Source organism: Polypterus senegalus, chromosome 12, assembly GCF_016835505.1.
Source record: "Polypterus senegalus isolate Bchr_013 chromosome 12, ASM1683550v1, whole genome shotgun sequence".
NCBI lineage: Eukaryota > Metazoa > Chordata > Cladistia > Polypteriformes > Polypteridae > Polypterus > Polypterus senegalus.
In genome coordinates, this window is record NC_053165.1 from 64,293,298 (window position 1) to 64,306,978 (window position 13,681).

At 34.3% G+C, this 13,681-nt stretch overlaps 1 protein-coding gene across 8 annotated transcripts in view; it reads right to left on the reverse strand.

Annotated features, from left to right (window-relative positions):
• clip1a (CAP-GLY domain containing linker protein 1a) overlaps positions 1-13,681 on the reverse strand; it is a 79,187-nt gene that overhangs the window by 39,971 nt on the left and 25,535 nt on the right. For 5 of the 8 annotated variants that reach the window (XM_039771931.1, XM_039771925.1, XM_039771924.1 and 2 more), the window contains exons 6-11: positions 11,057-11,254; positions 10,094-10,197; positions 9,215-9,275; positions 5,987-6,091; positions 644-1,567; positions 141-257 (exon numbers count right to left, since the gene is read on the reverse strand). In XM_039771931.1, coding sequence (XP_039627865.1) covers positions 141-257; positions 644-1,567; positions 5,987-6,091; positions 9,215-9,275; positions 10,094-10,197; positions 11,057-11,254 — 1,509 coding nt within the window. The remainder of the gene's footprint in view (positions 1-140; positions 258-643; positions 1,568-5,986; positions 6,092-9,214; positions 9,276-10,093; positions 10,198-11,056; positions 11,255-13,681) is intronic. The other 3 variants (XM_039771930.1, XM_039771926.1, XM_039771928.1) reach the window with 2 other exon arrangements.

The window sequence follows — 13,681 nt, forward strand, 5'->3', positions numbered from 1 at the left end:
AAAAAGGAGTGATAAAATTCAATTTTTCATCCCATTGCATACACATAGCCCAGTTTAAGTTGTTGTACATCTTCATCATAACAATACTTTCAGACTGATTAAATTGTAAATACTGTATTTAGTACAAAATCTTAACTTACCACACTGTGCAGCTGCTGCTCCAAAGATATCTTATCCTGACTCAATGCAGATAAGTTCTGCTCTAGACTGGTTATTTTCTCATCTTTTTCTGCAAGTGCTTTGGCAAACTCACTAATCTGAAGTGTATTGAATGCCATGGATGAAATTAAAAACAAATGAATGTAACACAAAATTCAAAAATAAACAAACTAATAAATGTAAAATAAATACAAAAGTATGACAATGATTAAAACGTACAAATGCAGGCAAATTAAGTTTAATCAAAAAAAAAAAATGCTACTTGACAAAGGAATATCAAAATGAAAAGACATGAATGAGTTTAAACATGCAAATATATTCATTGTAGGATCAATAAAAGTATTTCTTTCAACAAAAAATACAGCTCAGCATCCTAGTACAAGACTAAAAAAAGAGAAGTAATTTATAAAAAATTATAAAAAAAATGAGAAAAATGAAAATGTGAATATGCACAGTATGACAGATATGGAATGATGGTACAAACCTTGACACCCTGTGAAGTCAACAGATTTTCATTGACCTTCAGTGTCTCCTTAAGGATCCTGACCTCCTCTTTACCTTTTTCAAAAGATTCCTGTAGGCTGTCAAGGTCCTTCAGCTTATCTTCTGAGGCCTTGCCCTGCTGAGTGAGTTGTTCAATAACCTTTATTTGCTCACTCGCCTTCACTTCTAAAGCCTCCAGCTCATTTACCTTCATTTCTGCATTTTGAAGTTTGTTCAACACTTCCTCCATTTCTATCAAATGCTGTTCTTCTGTATTGTCTAGGACAGTCCTGTGAGTTTCCACAAGTTTCTCTTTCTCCTCACTAACTTCTAGCAGCTGTTTCTTCAGTAACTCTTGTTGATTCAAATACTTAGAATTTTCCAAGTCATACTGCTTTTGTACATTTTCAAGTTCAATTTTATGATCAAGTTTTAATTTTTCTATAGTGCTCTTGAGTTCAATGAGCTCAGCAGACTGAGCTCCAGCTCCCTTGCTGAAGGACACTTTAAGTTCTTCCATAGCTTGCTGGTGGGAAGCAATGGCAGATTCAAGCTTTATTTTCCACAGTTCTGTGACATCACAGTTCTCCTTCTCTATCTGACACACTTTGTTTTTTAATAAGTCATTCTCTTTTACAAGTTTTTCATTAGAAAGCTGAATCTGAGCTTTCTCTTTCTCATTAAGCTTTTCAGCATTTTCAAGTTTCTCTTCCAAGGCTTTAAGTTCACTTTGGTGATCTCTGATTTTCAAGGCAAGCTGATCTTTCAAAGAACTGAGTTCTTCTAACAGCCGAGCAGAAGAATCGTAATCTCCTGCACCTTTAGAGGCATCAGTCCTCTGACGAAGCTCTGTCACTTCTTTTACTTTTAAAGCAAGGTCTCTTTCCAATTCCATGATACGAGACTTTTCAGATACAGTGGCTACCTAAACAACATTAGGATTTTAAAACAAACTTATTAAACAAACACTACAGCATTTCTAGCTCACAAATTAACACTTATCCTATCAAGCAGTTTCAGGTTGTTGGTCCAATTGCGTACTCTGTACTTGGAGTACAGATTGCCAATCAAAATTTTTCATTACAGAATTTAGTATTTTTAAGGTTTTTACCTGAGGCTATGGGAAACAAAGCATAACAGGAGAGACGGAAAGCCAGGAAGCAGGCAAAGAACGAAGTTTACTTTGCATAACACAATTAAGAACAACTGGTGTAAAAAGATAAAAACAATATTTAAAGATATTTAGGGTGGTATTTTATCACATGGAGACAGGCTCTTTAAACAACAGTAATCCAATAGTGCTTTAACATATATTCATTTATAGTTAATGGCAATTGACAACTACTTTGAAGAATTAGTGTGTGTCAGCAAAATGGCTGCTTAAAGCAAGCTAAAAAGCAGGGTTGCAGGATACATTGTGCACTTAATACCAGCAAAATGGGAAGCAATGAGGTCTGAGGGATTTGCAAACCACTCCTCAAGGTGCAGAAGCTTGGAAGCAGCTGAGTGAAATTAAGCATACTTGAAAATGTCACCAAGTAAGCATACAGTATGAATGGGATAAATCTCTGTTGAAGCTACATAATTTAGACATAAATCAGTAAATTAACTTTTAAAGAATTTGGAAATTCTCAAAGGTTTCAAAAAATTATTTTTATTGCTGCATTATCAGTTTCTAGAACCTGCATGCTATTAAATTCGGCATAAACAGTAAGGACAAAAGTTTGTTGTACTTACATTGCATATGGAAAGACTAAACTCCTAACACCTAAACATACACCACCAACAGACAAATTACAGAGTGTCTACTAAAACCACAGAGCTCTGATTAACGGCAAATTCACAATAATATGAGAAACTCAATACTTTTTCTTACTACTGTTATTTTTAAAATTCTAGCATATCAAATTGCAGATGATGTATAAAGTGACTAGACCCTTTTAATAAATTTTGAGTTGTTGAAGCTATTTTGTTTTGAATGCAGTGTCACAGTGAAATAGTTTTTTTTTATATAATTAATACATACATTATATTTAATAAATCAGGAATGAAATTTTAACATCAATTTATAATATTTCATTTATTCTACTTGTACTTCTCAAAACCAGGGATGTTCAAAATATGTCGGGGTATTAATAGCTCATAGACGATTAGTGTCATCTATATAAATTATTCAATCCAGCAGAATACCCTATAACAATACCATACAATTTTCTACACTCGCTTAATCCTGAGCAAGGTTGTGGAGGTCTGAAGGCTATCCCAGCAAGCATGGTGCACATAGAAGGAACAATCCCTGGACAGGGAGCCAGTTCATTACAGGTGAGCACACTCATGCACACACCACACCCAAACTAGGACCAATTTAGCATCACCAGTTCACATAATCTGCATGACTTTGGAATATAGAAGGAAACTGGAGCAACCAGAGGAAACCCACACAGATGTGGGGAGAACCTGGGATACAAACCTTGGTCTACTTACTGTGAAGCACCAGTGCTATCATTGCAACACAGCAACCCCCTCCCCCCAAAAAATAATAGACAAAAATAAAATAAAATTGACATTTCTTTTGGTTGGTCCTTTATTGTGCTCAAACTAAATCAACTTTTTCAGTGTTTGACCTCTACATGATGACTGAAAATTAACTTTGGTGTGCTACTTCTTGTACATGTGTTACAGTATCTTAGTCAGCAATCTGACTGACTGGTGAAACCCCTCATTCATTCAGGATTTTTCTTTTTCTCAAGTTTTAATTTGTTTTTTTTCTTAGTCAGCACACTGATTTCATTATGTAAGCTTTGAAACTCGGAAGGATTTTAGCCAGGATCCCTTTCTGAATTTAGTTTGATTGACCGTCCACCTATGTATATGTGGGGAAAAAATTTTTTATATGGGAGGATAATACACAGACAGAGAGACTCTGTACTGTGAGCCATTATTAGTCACCCTTTGTTTCATTAAAGGCAAGCCTCTTAAAACATTCCTCACCAGGAACTATCTAACCATTAGTTCCAGGTAAATGGAAATATTTATAAAATTCCTTTAATGAAAAGTAGAAACAAGATCTTTATTTCTGCTTTCCCTAACACCTGGAAACAATAACATAATCCTTTGAGGTCAGTTTTAATGCTTTGAAGCTCTCCTGTTAAACTCTTCATGAGAATCATTCTTGTTTTTCAGCAACACCTATGGTATGAAATACATGCCCATAAAGCATATTAGATGCATGCTGTAAAGACTGACTTGCACAGCAATTTTGTGGGTAGTGATGGGGATGAATCCTGCACTCAGCTGCTTTATATGTTGAGTTAGCACATTACCCCCGAATCTACAGTGTGTTTACAACTGCAAACTGGCCCTGTGCGAGTGCAGGTGTGCATGCAAAGGGGTCCTGCAACAGACTAGCACCATATTCAGGGGGATTGTTTTTAGCCTTGTGCTCAATATTTGTGGAAAACAGTCTGCCACTCTAAGATCGTGAACTAGATAAAGCAAGTTTGAAACAGTTATACTACAATGTAAACACATAACAAAAGGACTTTTTTATTCAAGAAAGCAGCTATAATATAAGCTTACATTATGCAAGTCCAAATAAATGTTAATATACTCTATTCTGGCTGTCAAGCGTAACAACAGCCACAGCTATTAAAAAAAAAAAAATGCCCCAACCAGTTTATATACAGTAAATTAATACAATGGCCAAGTACTAAACTATAAAAAGGAATATAAAAATATGATGTATGACATTTCCTTAATATTACATATGAATAACAGAGTGACACACATTGAGAGTTTCTGCAGTTTAATTTTATATGTAAATCCTGATACATGTAATGAATTCATTTGATTTCTATCAACTGAGATTGCAATTATAGAAACAGTACCTAATTTACTAAGATTACAATAGGAGACAGAAAGATAGCCAGCCACTACTGAGAGTTTCAATTTCAGAAGTTCTCAAGTTCATATAAATAAATAATGGGGTAAACCTGAGGAAAAATGGGGGTGGAAACCACTGGTATTTGAGGACATTTGTATTTCCCAACAGCTTAAGTTTAGTAAAGCTTTATTCTCATGTCACTTTTAAAGCAGTTTCAGTAAAGACTTAACTGAAATGCGCTTAGAGCAAGGCTTTTTTCCTTCTTATCTTATATGCTAAAAGGCAGCAAGATAAAATTTTTCAGATTTGGGAATAGATATATTCTTTATCACAGGCTGGAAGAATTTATTCTTAAAATTTTAATGCTATTCAGATTAACCTCTTTACTGCACACAAAAGTTGCACCAAGTAAGGAATTAAAAGTTTTAGCCACATAATATATTAAAATTAACTTATCCATATGATAAACTGAACAGACATGAAATATGTCCAACTTTTGATTCAAAATTAACACTTTTCATTTTAACCATGGATAAATATGTTGGCTAAGTAAACTGAATTAAATGAGAGATTTTAATTTGCTGGAAGTGATAAATTGTTTTAATATATTTATCACATTACAAATCAATAGATTTCTAATTTTTGTGACTTTTCAATAACATGTATACTTCACTTGGTAGACACTATGTTAGAAATTGGAGCTATGCACAATAGGCTTTGATATATATCTGCTTGATATATATCTGATTAAATTTATAATTTTGCCTAATAAAACTGTGAAGTTAGAGTAGCCTAATGAAAATAATCTGCAAACAAAATCTTTAGATAAAATACTCAAATATTTACTAATGTAGTATTGTTTTCTTTTTATGTGGTTATCACTTTTGAATTGTACCAATAAGGCGGGCAAACTCACAACATAACAATGTGCCTCCATAAAAGTTCCTATAATTGGCATTTCTACATCTGCGTATATTGATCTAGATTTCATTTCTGGTATATTTTTTTGTCTTTTAAACAAATGAATAATGTGATTTATGGCTAAATACATACAGACTCCCATGCATTGTATGGAGCCTGAAACACACATTTTACGTGAACTACTTATTTATAAATGAGTATATATCTATCAACACATAAAGAAAAAGAAAAGATACCCCACACCTTCCTACTTGTGTTCCTTGAAATAACAGCCAGACTCCTGCTTTAAGGAACAAATGAATTATGGTCTGGCTGACAAATGGTACCAAATTGGTAAAATACAGATAATTCCTATTTTAAATGTCACAGTATACCAAACCTAATTTCAAGATGTTGGTTAAAAGTAGAATATTCTTTAAATTATACTTCTGGATGTTTTATATAAACTTGATTATAAGACAAAGTATTTATCTTTTGAAAAGGCAAAAATTCTGTAATTCTGAATGTTTGCAGCCAAATTTACATAGTAAAATCCATTACCCTAGTGTCTTCTAACTCTCTCTGGAGTTTGTCAGCTTTGGTCTTTTCAAAGAGCAGGCTCTGTTCAAGCTCCTTAATGCGGGCATGCTCCAGTTTGGTCTGCGTCTGTTAGTAAAAAGGGAAAGGAAGAGAACACACCAGTGCCACCATCACATGCCAGCACGACAGGAGGCAGCTGCATGCAGACCATGCTGCCAGCACCTTCCACCAATGAGAAGGGAGGATGCAGTTGGTGAGTTGATGGGATAAGTGGAATGTTGAGGGTTTGGATTGGTTTGGAATGAGATGCTTCATGGAATGATTGCAAGAAAGGAAAAGAAAGAAAAAGTAACAGCAAAGAGCAAACATGCAATAAGGTTATATCTTAATTCATATAAAAATATATCAAGAGAATCCTAACGAACTAGTTCAAAGTATATTAGTATTGTCAATATATAAATGTTTGCTCAAACAAATTACATAGATTGGTCAACACAAAAAAAACTAAAAAAATTCACTTTTCAAGGAAAAAAAAAATTCTAGGTATGGCGTACTAAAAATTAAGTCTATCATAGGGAAATGCATTCTCTAAATTACATAATGGACAGATTAAATAATTTAGACACTATATAGTTTTTATTTTTACTTATGACCCATTTACTATTTAGACAGTCTGGGTGAAAAGGAAGTTATAAAAAGATTTGAATAAAATAAAAAATAAAAAAAAAGAAATGCAAAATGATAATGCCATGGTGCCTCATTTATGACACTTCACACAATATGCATTATGAAACATTAATAATTGCTCAGTGTATAAAGTGATAACATAAAACTAGAATATAAACCCTAAACTATCTAATGAAAACATTATGCACTGAATTAATAAAAGCTGTTTGTGAAAGAATTTAATGCCCAGTTAGTGTAACAATAAAAAATGTTCCTAACATAAAGTGCTTTAGTAGTGCAAGATGTCTTGGCCAGATAATGCATATATAAAAAAAAATGTGTTTGAATACATAAATAAAAAAGTTTTCGAATTTAGATCTAAAATAGATTATCAAGTCTTAGGCCAAAATATTATCAAAAAACAAGTAAGATGTTGACAAAAACTGCAGAACAGTTTTTTCCCCCAAAAACCAGCTCAGACATCTAGCATTTATAACAAAACTGGCAGATTCCATTAAGATTTCATTTTGTTTTCTGTTATTAGTAATTTGCATCAATATTTAAAGTATTAAAGATTTATTTTCTAAAGGTAAATCCTTACAGATTATATGCCATAGTGAATGGCCTGTTCTAATATAAATGCTAACTTTAAGAAGCATCAAATGAGGTAGAGGTGGGCATCATTTCCTTACTGCATAAAACTAAGCCTTAAAATGTTGTTAGCCCATTATTATTTTTTAAGGGCAACCATGCCACAAGAAGTGAACAGTCATACACGCGTTACTCATGCTATACTCTGGGATTTTACGTTTATTGAAAAAAGAAAAAAAGAATTAAAAACCATCATACAGTCTTCACTAGGTTCAAACACAAATAAATCCTGGACAGCAAATAACATACCCTACAAATTTATTTTGCTATTGTTTAAACAACATAAAGGCTACATTTAGAAGCTATTCATGGCCACTCCAAACACTGATTATTTTTTTCTTTTTCACCCCCAGGCAATTAGTCAAAGTATAGGGCCTTTTACTGAAAAAATGACCACATATTATATTATTACCTGTCCATTATTTGATGTTTTTGTGGTGCTATGCTACATTTGCTTTTCTGCAAACATAGTATTTTAAAAAAAGAACAAGCACCAACATTTTAGTATTATCTATCCAGATGACCTTCTTCCAGACCTCTTGCACTACCATTTTACTTTTGGAGATGACAGGCATTCTATTAGCTAACATTTGATGAAAGCCATATTTTACAAGTATTTAAATGATAATAGGTTCATGAACCATATGGACTAAAGTCTAAAGATCGATTTGTGATTTCTCAGACCATCATTTGGTCTGGTACTTAGGTGAATTTGGAAGGACACAGACTCCTGGGAAGATGGTCAACTATCATGAATGTTCAAGATATGTAAAATAATCCTTTTACACTGTGAAAATACTAAACTTCATATTGTCTGGAACTGACCTTGTGACTCCATATATACTGTGAAAATTTTAATAATCCAACGAGGACAAAGGGTTTTCTTCAAGGTCAGTGGAATTATTGTATGTGCTGTATTAATGTGTGTGTAAAATATGGGTATTCTAATACCTGACATTATAAACTGCAGCAGAGTTTTGGTCTTCCAATACCATTATAGCAGAGATTTTTTTGACGCATGAATCATTCTTAAATCATCCTTCTACACAAAACCTCAATGGCACCACCCATTCTGGTTCTGGCAAAACCTGGCAACTCCCTAGACAGAGGAGAATCAACACTTGCTTCTTGAAAACAATACAGATGTCTTAACAAGGCATGGTGTTAATTCTATAATGCTCCACATTGTTCCGATTATATAAAGAGGAGGAAGCTTTTCCAGAATATCAATAAATTAAGTACACTTGATTAACAATCAGACTCTAAAACTTTCTTCATTAGTATGGATGCTATAAGGATATACATGCACTCCACATGCTGGCTTGGCTCTAATTGAATAAATAACCATGAGAGAAATCTACCATGTGTCTGTCAACTGGTGTTAGATTAATTGTAGGTTTTGTTGACAGACAGAGCTTATTATAGAAACACTGAACTTTATTAAGAGTGGAACTGTAGCACAGTGGTCAGGGTCTGCTGCATTAAAGCTCCAGAGTCCCGAGTTCAAATCCCAGTCTGGGTAGTGTCTGTGTCAGGTTTGCATGTTCTTCTTGTGTTGTGGGTTTTTCCAGTCACAGGCACAAGTAGGTGCAATAATTCTACTGATTTTTCAGATGGTTAGAAAAACAAAGTCTGCCAGTTTTGTCTCCTCAACACTGTATGTTAAGACTAAAGCAATATTATGCATATTATTTAGGGATTAAAAAGCTAAGCAATTTATTAACAAAACATAAAGTGGAATTATTCTCAAGTTTTGCCGTTAATTTAGCCAGCCTATCAAAGAAACCAAGCTGATTGAACCCAAATTCATTTTGGTGTATATAGAAGGTTTGTGTTGAAATGTATAATGAAAACTGACAATAACTGCTTAACATGATTTTTGTAACCAACAATTGTCAAAATGGTGATCGGGAATCCATATTGTCGATTTACCTCCAAGTCTCCTTTGGTAATGCATGCTTCTTCAACACGAAATTGTAAATCCTCCACCTTTCTATTAAAAAAAATGCAATACAAGGAAGACTTGAACTTTACAAGATTCATACAACAGCAAGGTAAACTTAAGAGAAAAAAAGTAGAAAAAAAGATCCTAGACTATCCAAAATGCTTCATAATACTTTCCTGTCAAATTACCAATCTGCAAATTTGCAAAATAGTACATAAGAATTACTACATATTTTGATTTTAATGTTTTTAATGCTAGAATGTAAATGCTTCTTTTAGCCATATTTTGCCGAGCAATTTCCATATACACACAGAAAAAATACTCCTTTTCAAATAAAGGTGTTATTTGTAAACTATTGTAATTAAAATGCAAAAAAGCATATGAAAATAACTCAAGCATTAAACCACATATTGCACCGAATACAGTTATTCAGAGGGCAGATAGAATAAAAACAGCAAATTCAGTACTAAACATCAATTTAATTCAGGGCGGGAACATGATGAATCTCCAGTGAAAAGGACTAGAAACTGGGCCTACTGGCTTCCATACACTTGTCAAATACATTAATTCCAGTTTAGAGTTACTACTTAACCCAATATTAGTGAGAAGTGAAATGAGTGTGCCCAAGTGTTCCTTGAAATGGACCAACCTCACAGCTACTGCTGCTATATGTCTTGAACCTAGTGGTGATGCAACAAATTACAGCTACATACAAAACTGAATCCATTAATGTAAACAAATTTATAACATATGTTTGAAAATACATAACAGCATAAGACATTTGGCAAAAGAAAGGAGACCATTTAGGCCATAAGGTTTGTTTTATTAGCTCATATTGGTCCCTTCTGGAATATTATGACACTCACCTCTTTTCCTCTTCTAACTGGTTAACCAAGTCCACTTTGCCCTTATCAGCAGCTTCCACTAGAGTTCGGAGTTGATCCATTTTAGCTTCCATTTCCATTACATACTAATTTAAACATAATCAAACAAAAGTGAAAGGGACTCATTAAATAGAAATTAAAATGTGCCCAGAAAGATACAAAATACATACAATCGGTTTATCAAATACAGTGTTAGATCATTTTAAAATGAATGTTTATTAATTTGAAAAATGATAATACAGCATATGCATATAACTACAAATGTAAAAATTGACAATAACAACACTAATGACTCAACAGCATCCCTGTTTGACTAAACAACTTTTCTGTATCTGTATATATATATAAAATTATTTTTATTCGGTCTCTGAGGTCCCATGTAGTTGCAGGATATAGCGGTTTGGATAATGGATGGACGAATGTCCATGCCATTAATTAAACCTGTGTAATTTACTGGCTTGGTGTTGTTCCCAGGTTCAATGTCAGTAATCCATAACTGACTGTACTCTAAAAAAACAAAACTGCTTATTGCCATCAAAGATTTAAGTGTAAACGCAATGCTACACATTGTTTTTCTTTTAAGTTTTCTTTCACTAGCTTGCTAAGAAACATAACCCTTAATTATTTGTCTCTCACCACCTTTCTCTACTTTTAACAAGCAGACAATTAGAAAACAAGCAGTTCAAGGTATAAATAATAAGGTACATAACAATTCATCATTAAATACAGTATTATTTCCACTTCTGGTATTTCATTATAAATTTACCTAAGAGAGACAAGTTACTCCAGTTCTAACTATAAAACATAACATTTTTATATATTTCTCACAAATCAAAAATGGGATTTTTGACATTTTGTTAACAATACCTATTTAGCAGATGCAATAATTGACTTATTAAGTAGTACACCTATTGTTTGCATAAAAATGACGGTATTTTTCCCCACCTGTTCATGTCCAGCCCTTAAAAGGGATAGCTCCTGCTCAATCTCTCCCACATGGCTTGTTGCCTTGGCAACCTCTGCTCTCTCTAGGTCACGCTCTGCCAAGAGCTGTTCAATATGCTGCTGTTTCTCTTTCAATGCCTCTTGCAAAGCTGTAGTACCAGATATCTTTCTTGCATAGCGTGAGGATGTTTCTGTTAACTAATTATGGGAGGATTTGAAGAGAAAGTATTAGCATCACTTTTTAGTCTACATGTTCTACTTGCCCATATTGTCTGGATTATTTAAGATGTTACAGCAAGATCTGCAAATTAATGGACGGTTTGGCATTTTTATGGTAAAATTTAAAACACTTCATATGTTGTATACTGTCAGGAAACCTTGTATTTGTGCTATGCAACTGCATGCTGTACTACTATATGCAAACATTAATAGGAAGTGTAATTATACTACATCTACACTTTTAATGCCCAAAATAAAAAAGCTAATTGGATATCAATTTATTGTAATTTAATTTTAAATACAACAAATACTCGCTTGCATATCACTGTTAAATATAGTACAATACAAACATTCACATTTGAAACCTGTTAATTTACTACTTTAATTCCAATTTAAATGTCTCTGGAATACACAAGTCATGCCATGCTAAATTCTCTCTTAATTGCAGTTTGACAAATTAGGATGTAACAATCAATTTTAAGAACCTTCTCTTTTGTTTAACTAATAGTTCAGTTTTCTTAAAAACACATACATATACTTCCAGAAAGTAGTGAAGATTTCCATTTCAAACCTGTGACCGTGTTCATTCTGAAATATGCTTTTCCTTTTTCACCAATTGTCTTTGAATAAGTTGTAAGGGGTGGCTGGCAGCTCAACCCGGCCGGGACACCCACGAGACGGAAGGATTGGGGAAGGCAGCTTCTTTAGGTCACTGCCTCCCCCAGAACGCCAGATAGCAGCTCCACTGGGTTGCAGCAGTGCCCTGGATTCCCACAGGGCATCAAGGGACATGGGAGTTCTTTACTTCAGTCCTGTGGGGTACAGTGGGTGCCGCAAACACTGGGGAGCAATACGTCACAGGGCTTCTGCCTTACCCAGATGTGCGTACAGACCACGTGGGTGAAAAAGTAGAAGCACTTCCGGGTTGGCCAATATGAAAGGACTTGCTAGCCTCAGAGACGAGCCACAGTCAGTGGAAGGTGGACGAATTAATTGAAAGAAGTCTGCTGTATCAACTTTATCCATTACTTTGAGAATATTTCAAGACTGGAAAATGTCACTATGCAGCCTTATTTGGTTTAATTCCCTGAACCTACCAGGAGTTAGACATCATGCCCTTTAGTCCCAGGATGCACTTTGTTGTTCTCTTCTGTTTATTTCTAGTGTTCCTATGTTTTTTTTTTGTGTAGTATAGGAATTATAACAGTACGCAATATTCTAAATGTGAATTCACTAAAACACACGTTATTCGCAGACCCTTGATTTATAGTCGGCAGTTTTTACAATATTATCTAGCATGATATTTGCATTTCAATTGCTTCTGCACATAGTGTTGATCGGGATGGGTATAAAGTTGGTCCAGGAGGGCCATAGTGGCTGCAGGTTTTCCATTCCAACTTAGTTTCTTAATTCAAGTCAATTTGCCCACCCCAATCTAGATAAGTGGTTCCCAAACCCAGTCATGCGGACCCACTGTGGCTGCAGGTTTTAGTTCCAACTAATTTCTGTTTTTAATTGGACTTCTAGCCTAACTAAGTGAGCTGTTATTTGCCAGTTTCTTGGTTTTGGGATCAATGTAGAAATTACAAAATTGTGTTTGGTGAATTTTTATTAAAATGTAGGTATCACTTAAGATCAAGTGTCCGTAATTACGCTGTACTTACCATGTAATTACCTGCATAATTACAGAGTTACTAAATGTTATTACCTTGTACTTACTAAGTAATACATTGTAATGCTATAATTAAGGACTCAATTGTAATTGTTATTCCACAGTTTTTTTAACTATGTATGTGTATAAATTGTGGAATAACAATTTCAATTGAGTGTTTAACCACTGCAATATATTTTATTACACAGTAAATACACAGTAATGAAACCTAGTTATTCTGAAATTACAGTAATCCCTCTTCGATCGCAGGGGTTGCATTCCAGACCCCCCCCGCAATAGGTGAAAATCCGCGAAGTAGAAACCATATGTTTGTATGGTATTTTTTATATATTTTAAGCCCTTATAAACTCTCCCACACTGTTAACATTATTAGAGCCCTCTAGACATGAAATAACATCCTTTAGTCAAAAGTTTAAACTGTGCTCCATGACAAGACAGAGATGACAGTTCTTTCTCACAATTAAAAGAATGCAAACATATCTTATCTTCATAGGAGCGCCGTCAGGAGCACAGAATGTCAGAGAGAAACAATCAAAAAATCAATACGTGCTTTTAAGTATGCAGAAGCACCGCGATAAAGCGGCATTTTGTAGAGGAGCGTCCATATCTTCTAGGCAAACAGCCTCTGTGCAAACAGCCCCTCTGCTCACACCCCCTCCGTCAGGCAGAGAGAGAGTGAGAGAGATAGAGAGAAGCAAACAATCAAGCACCGCACGGGAAGTATATCTTATATC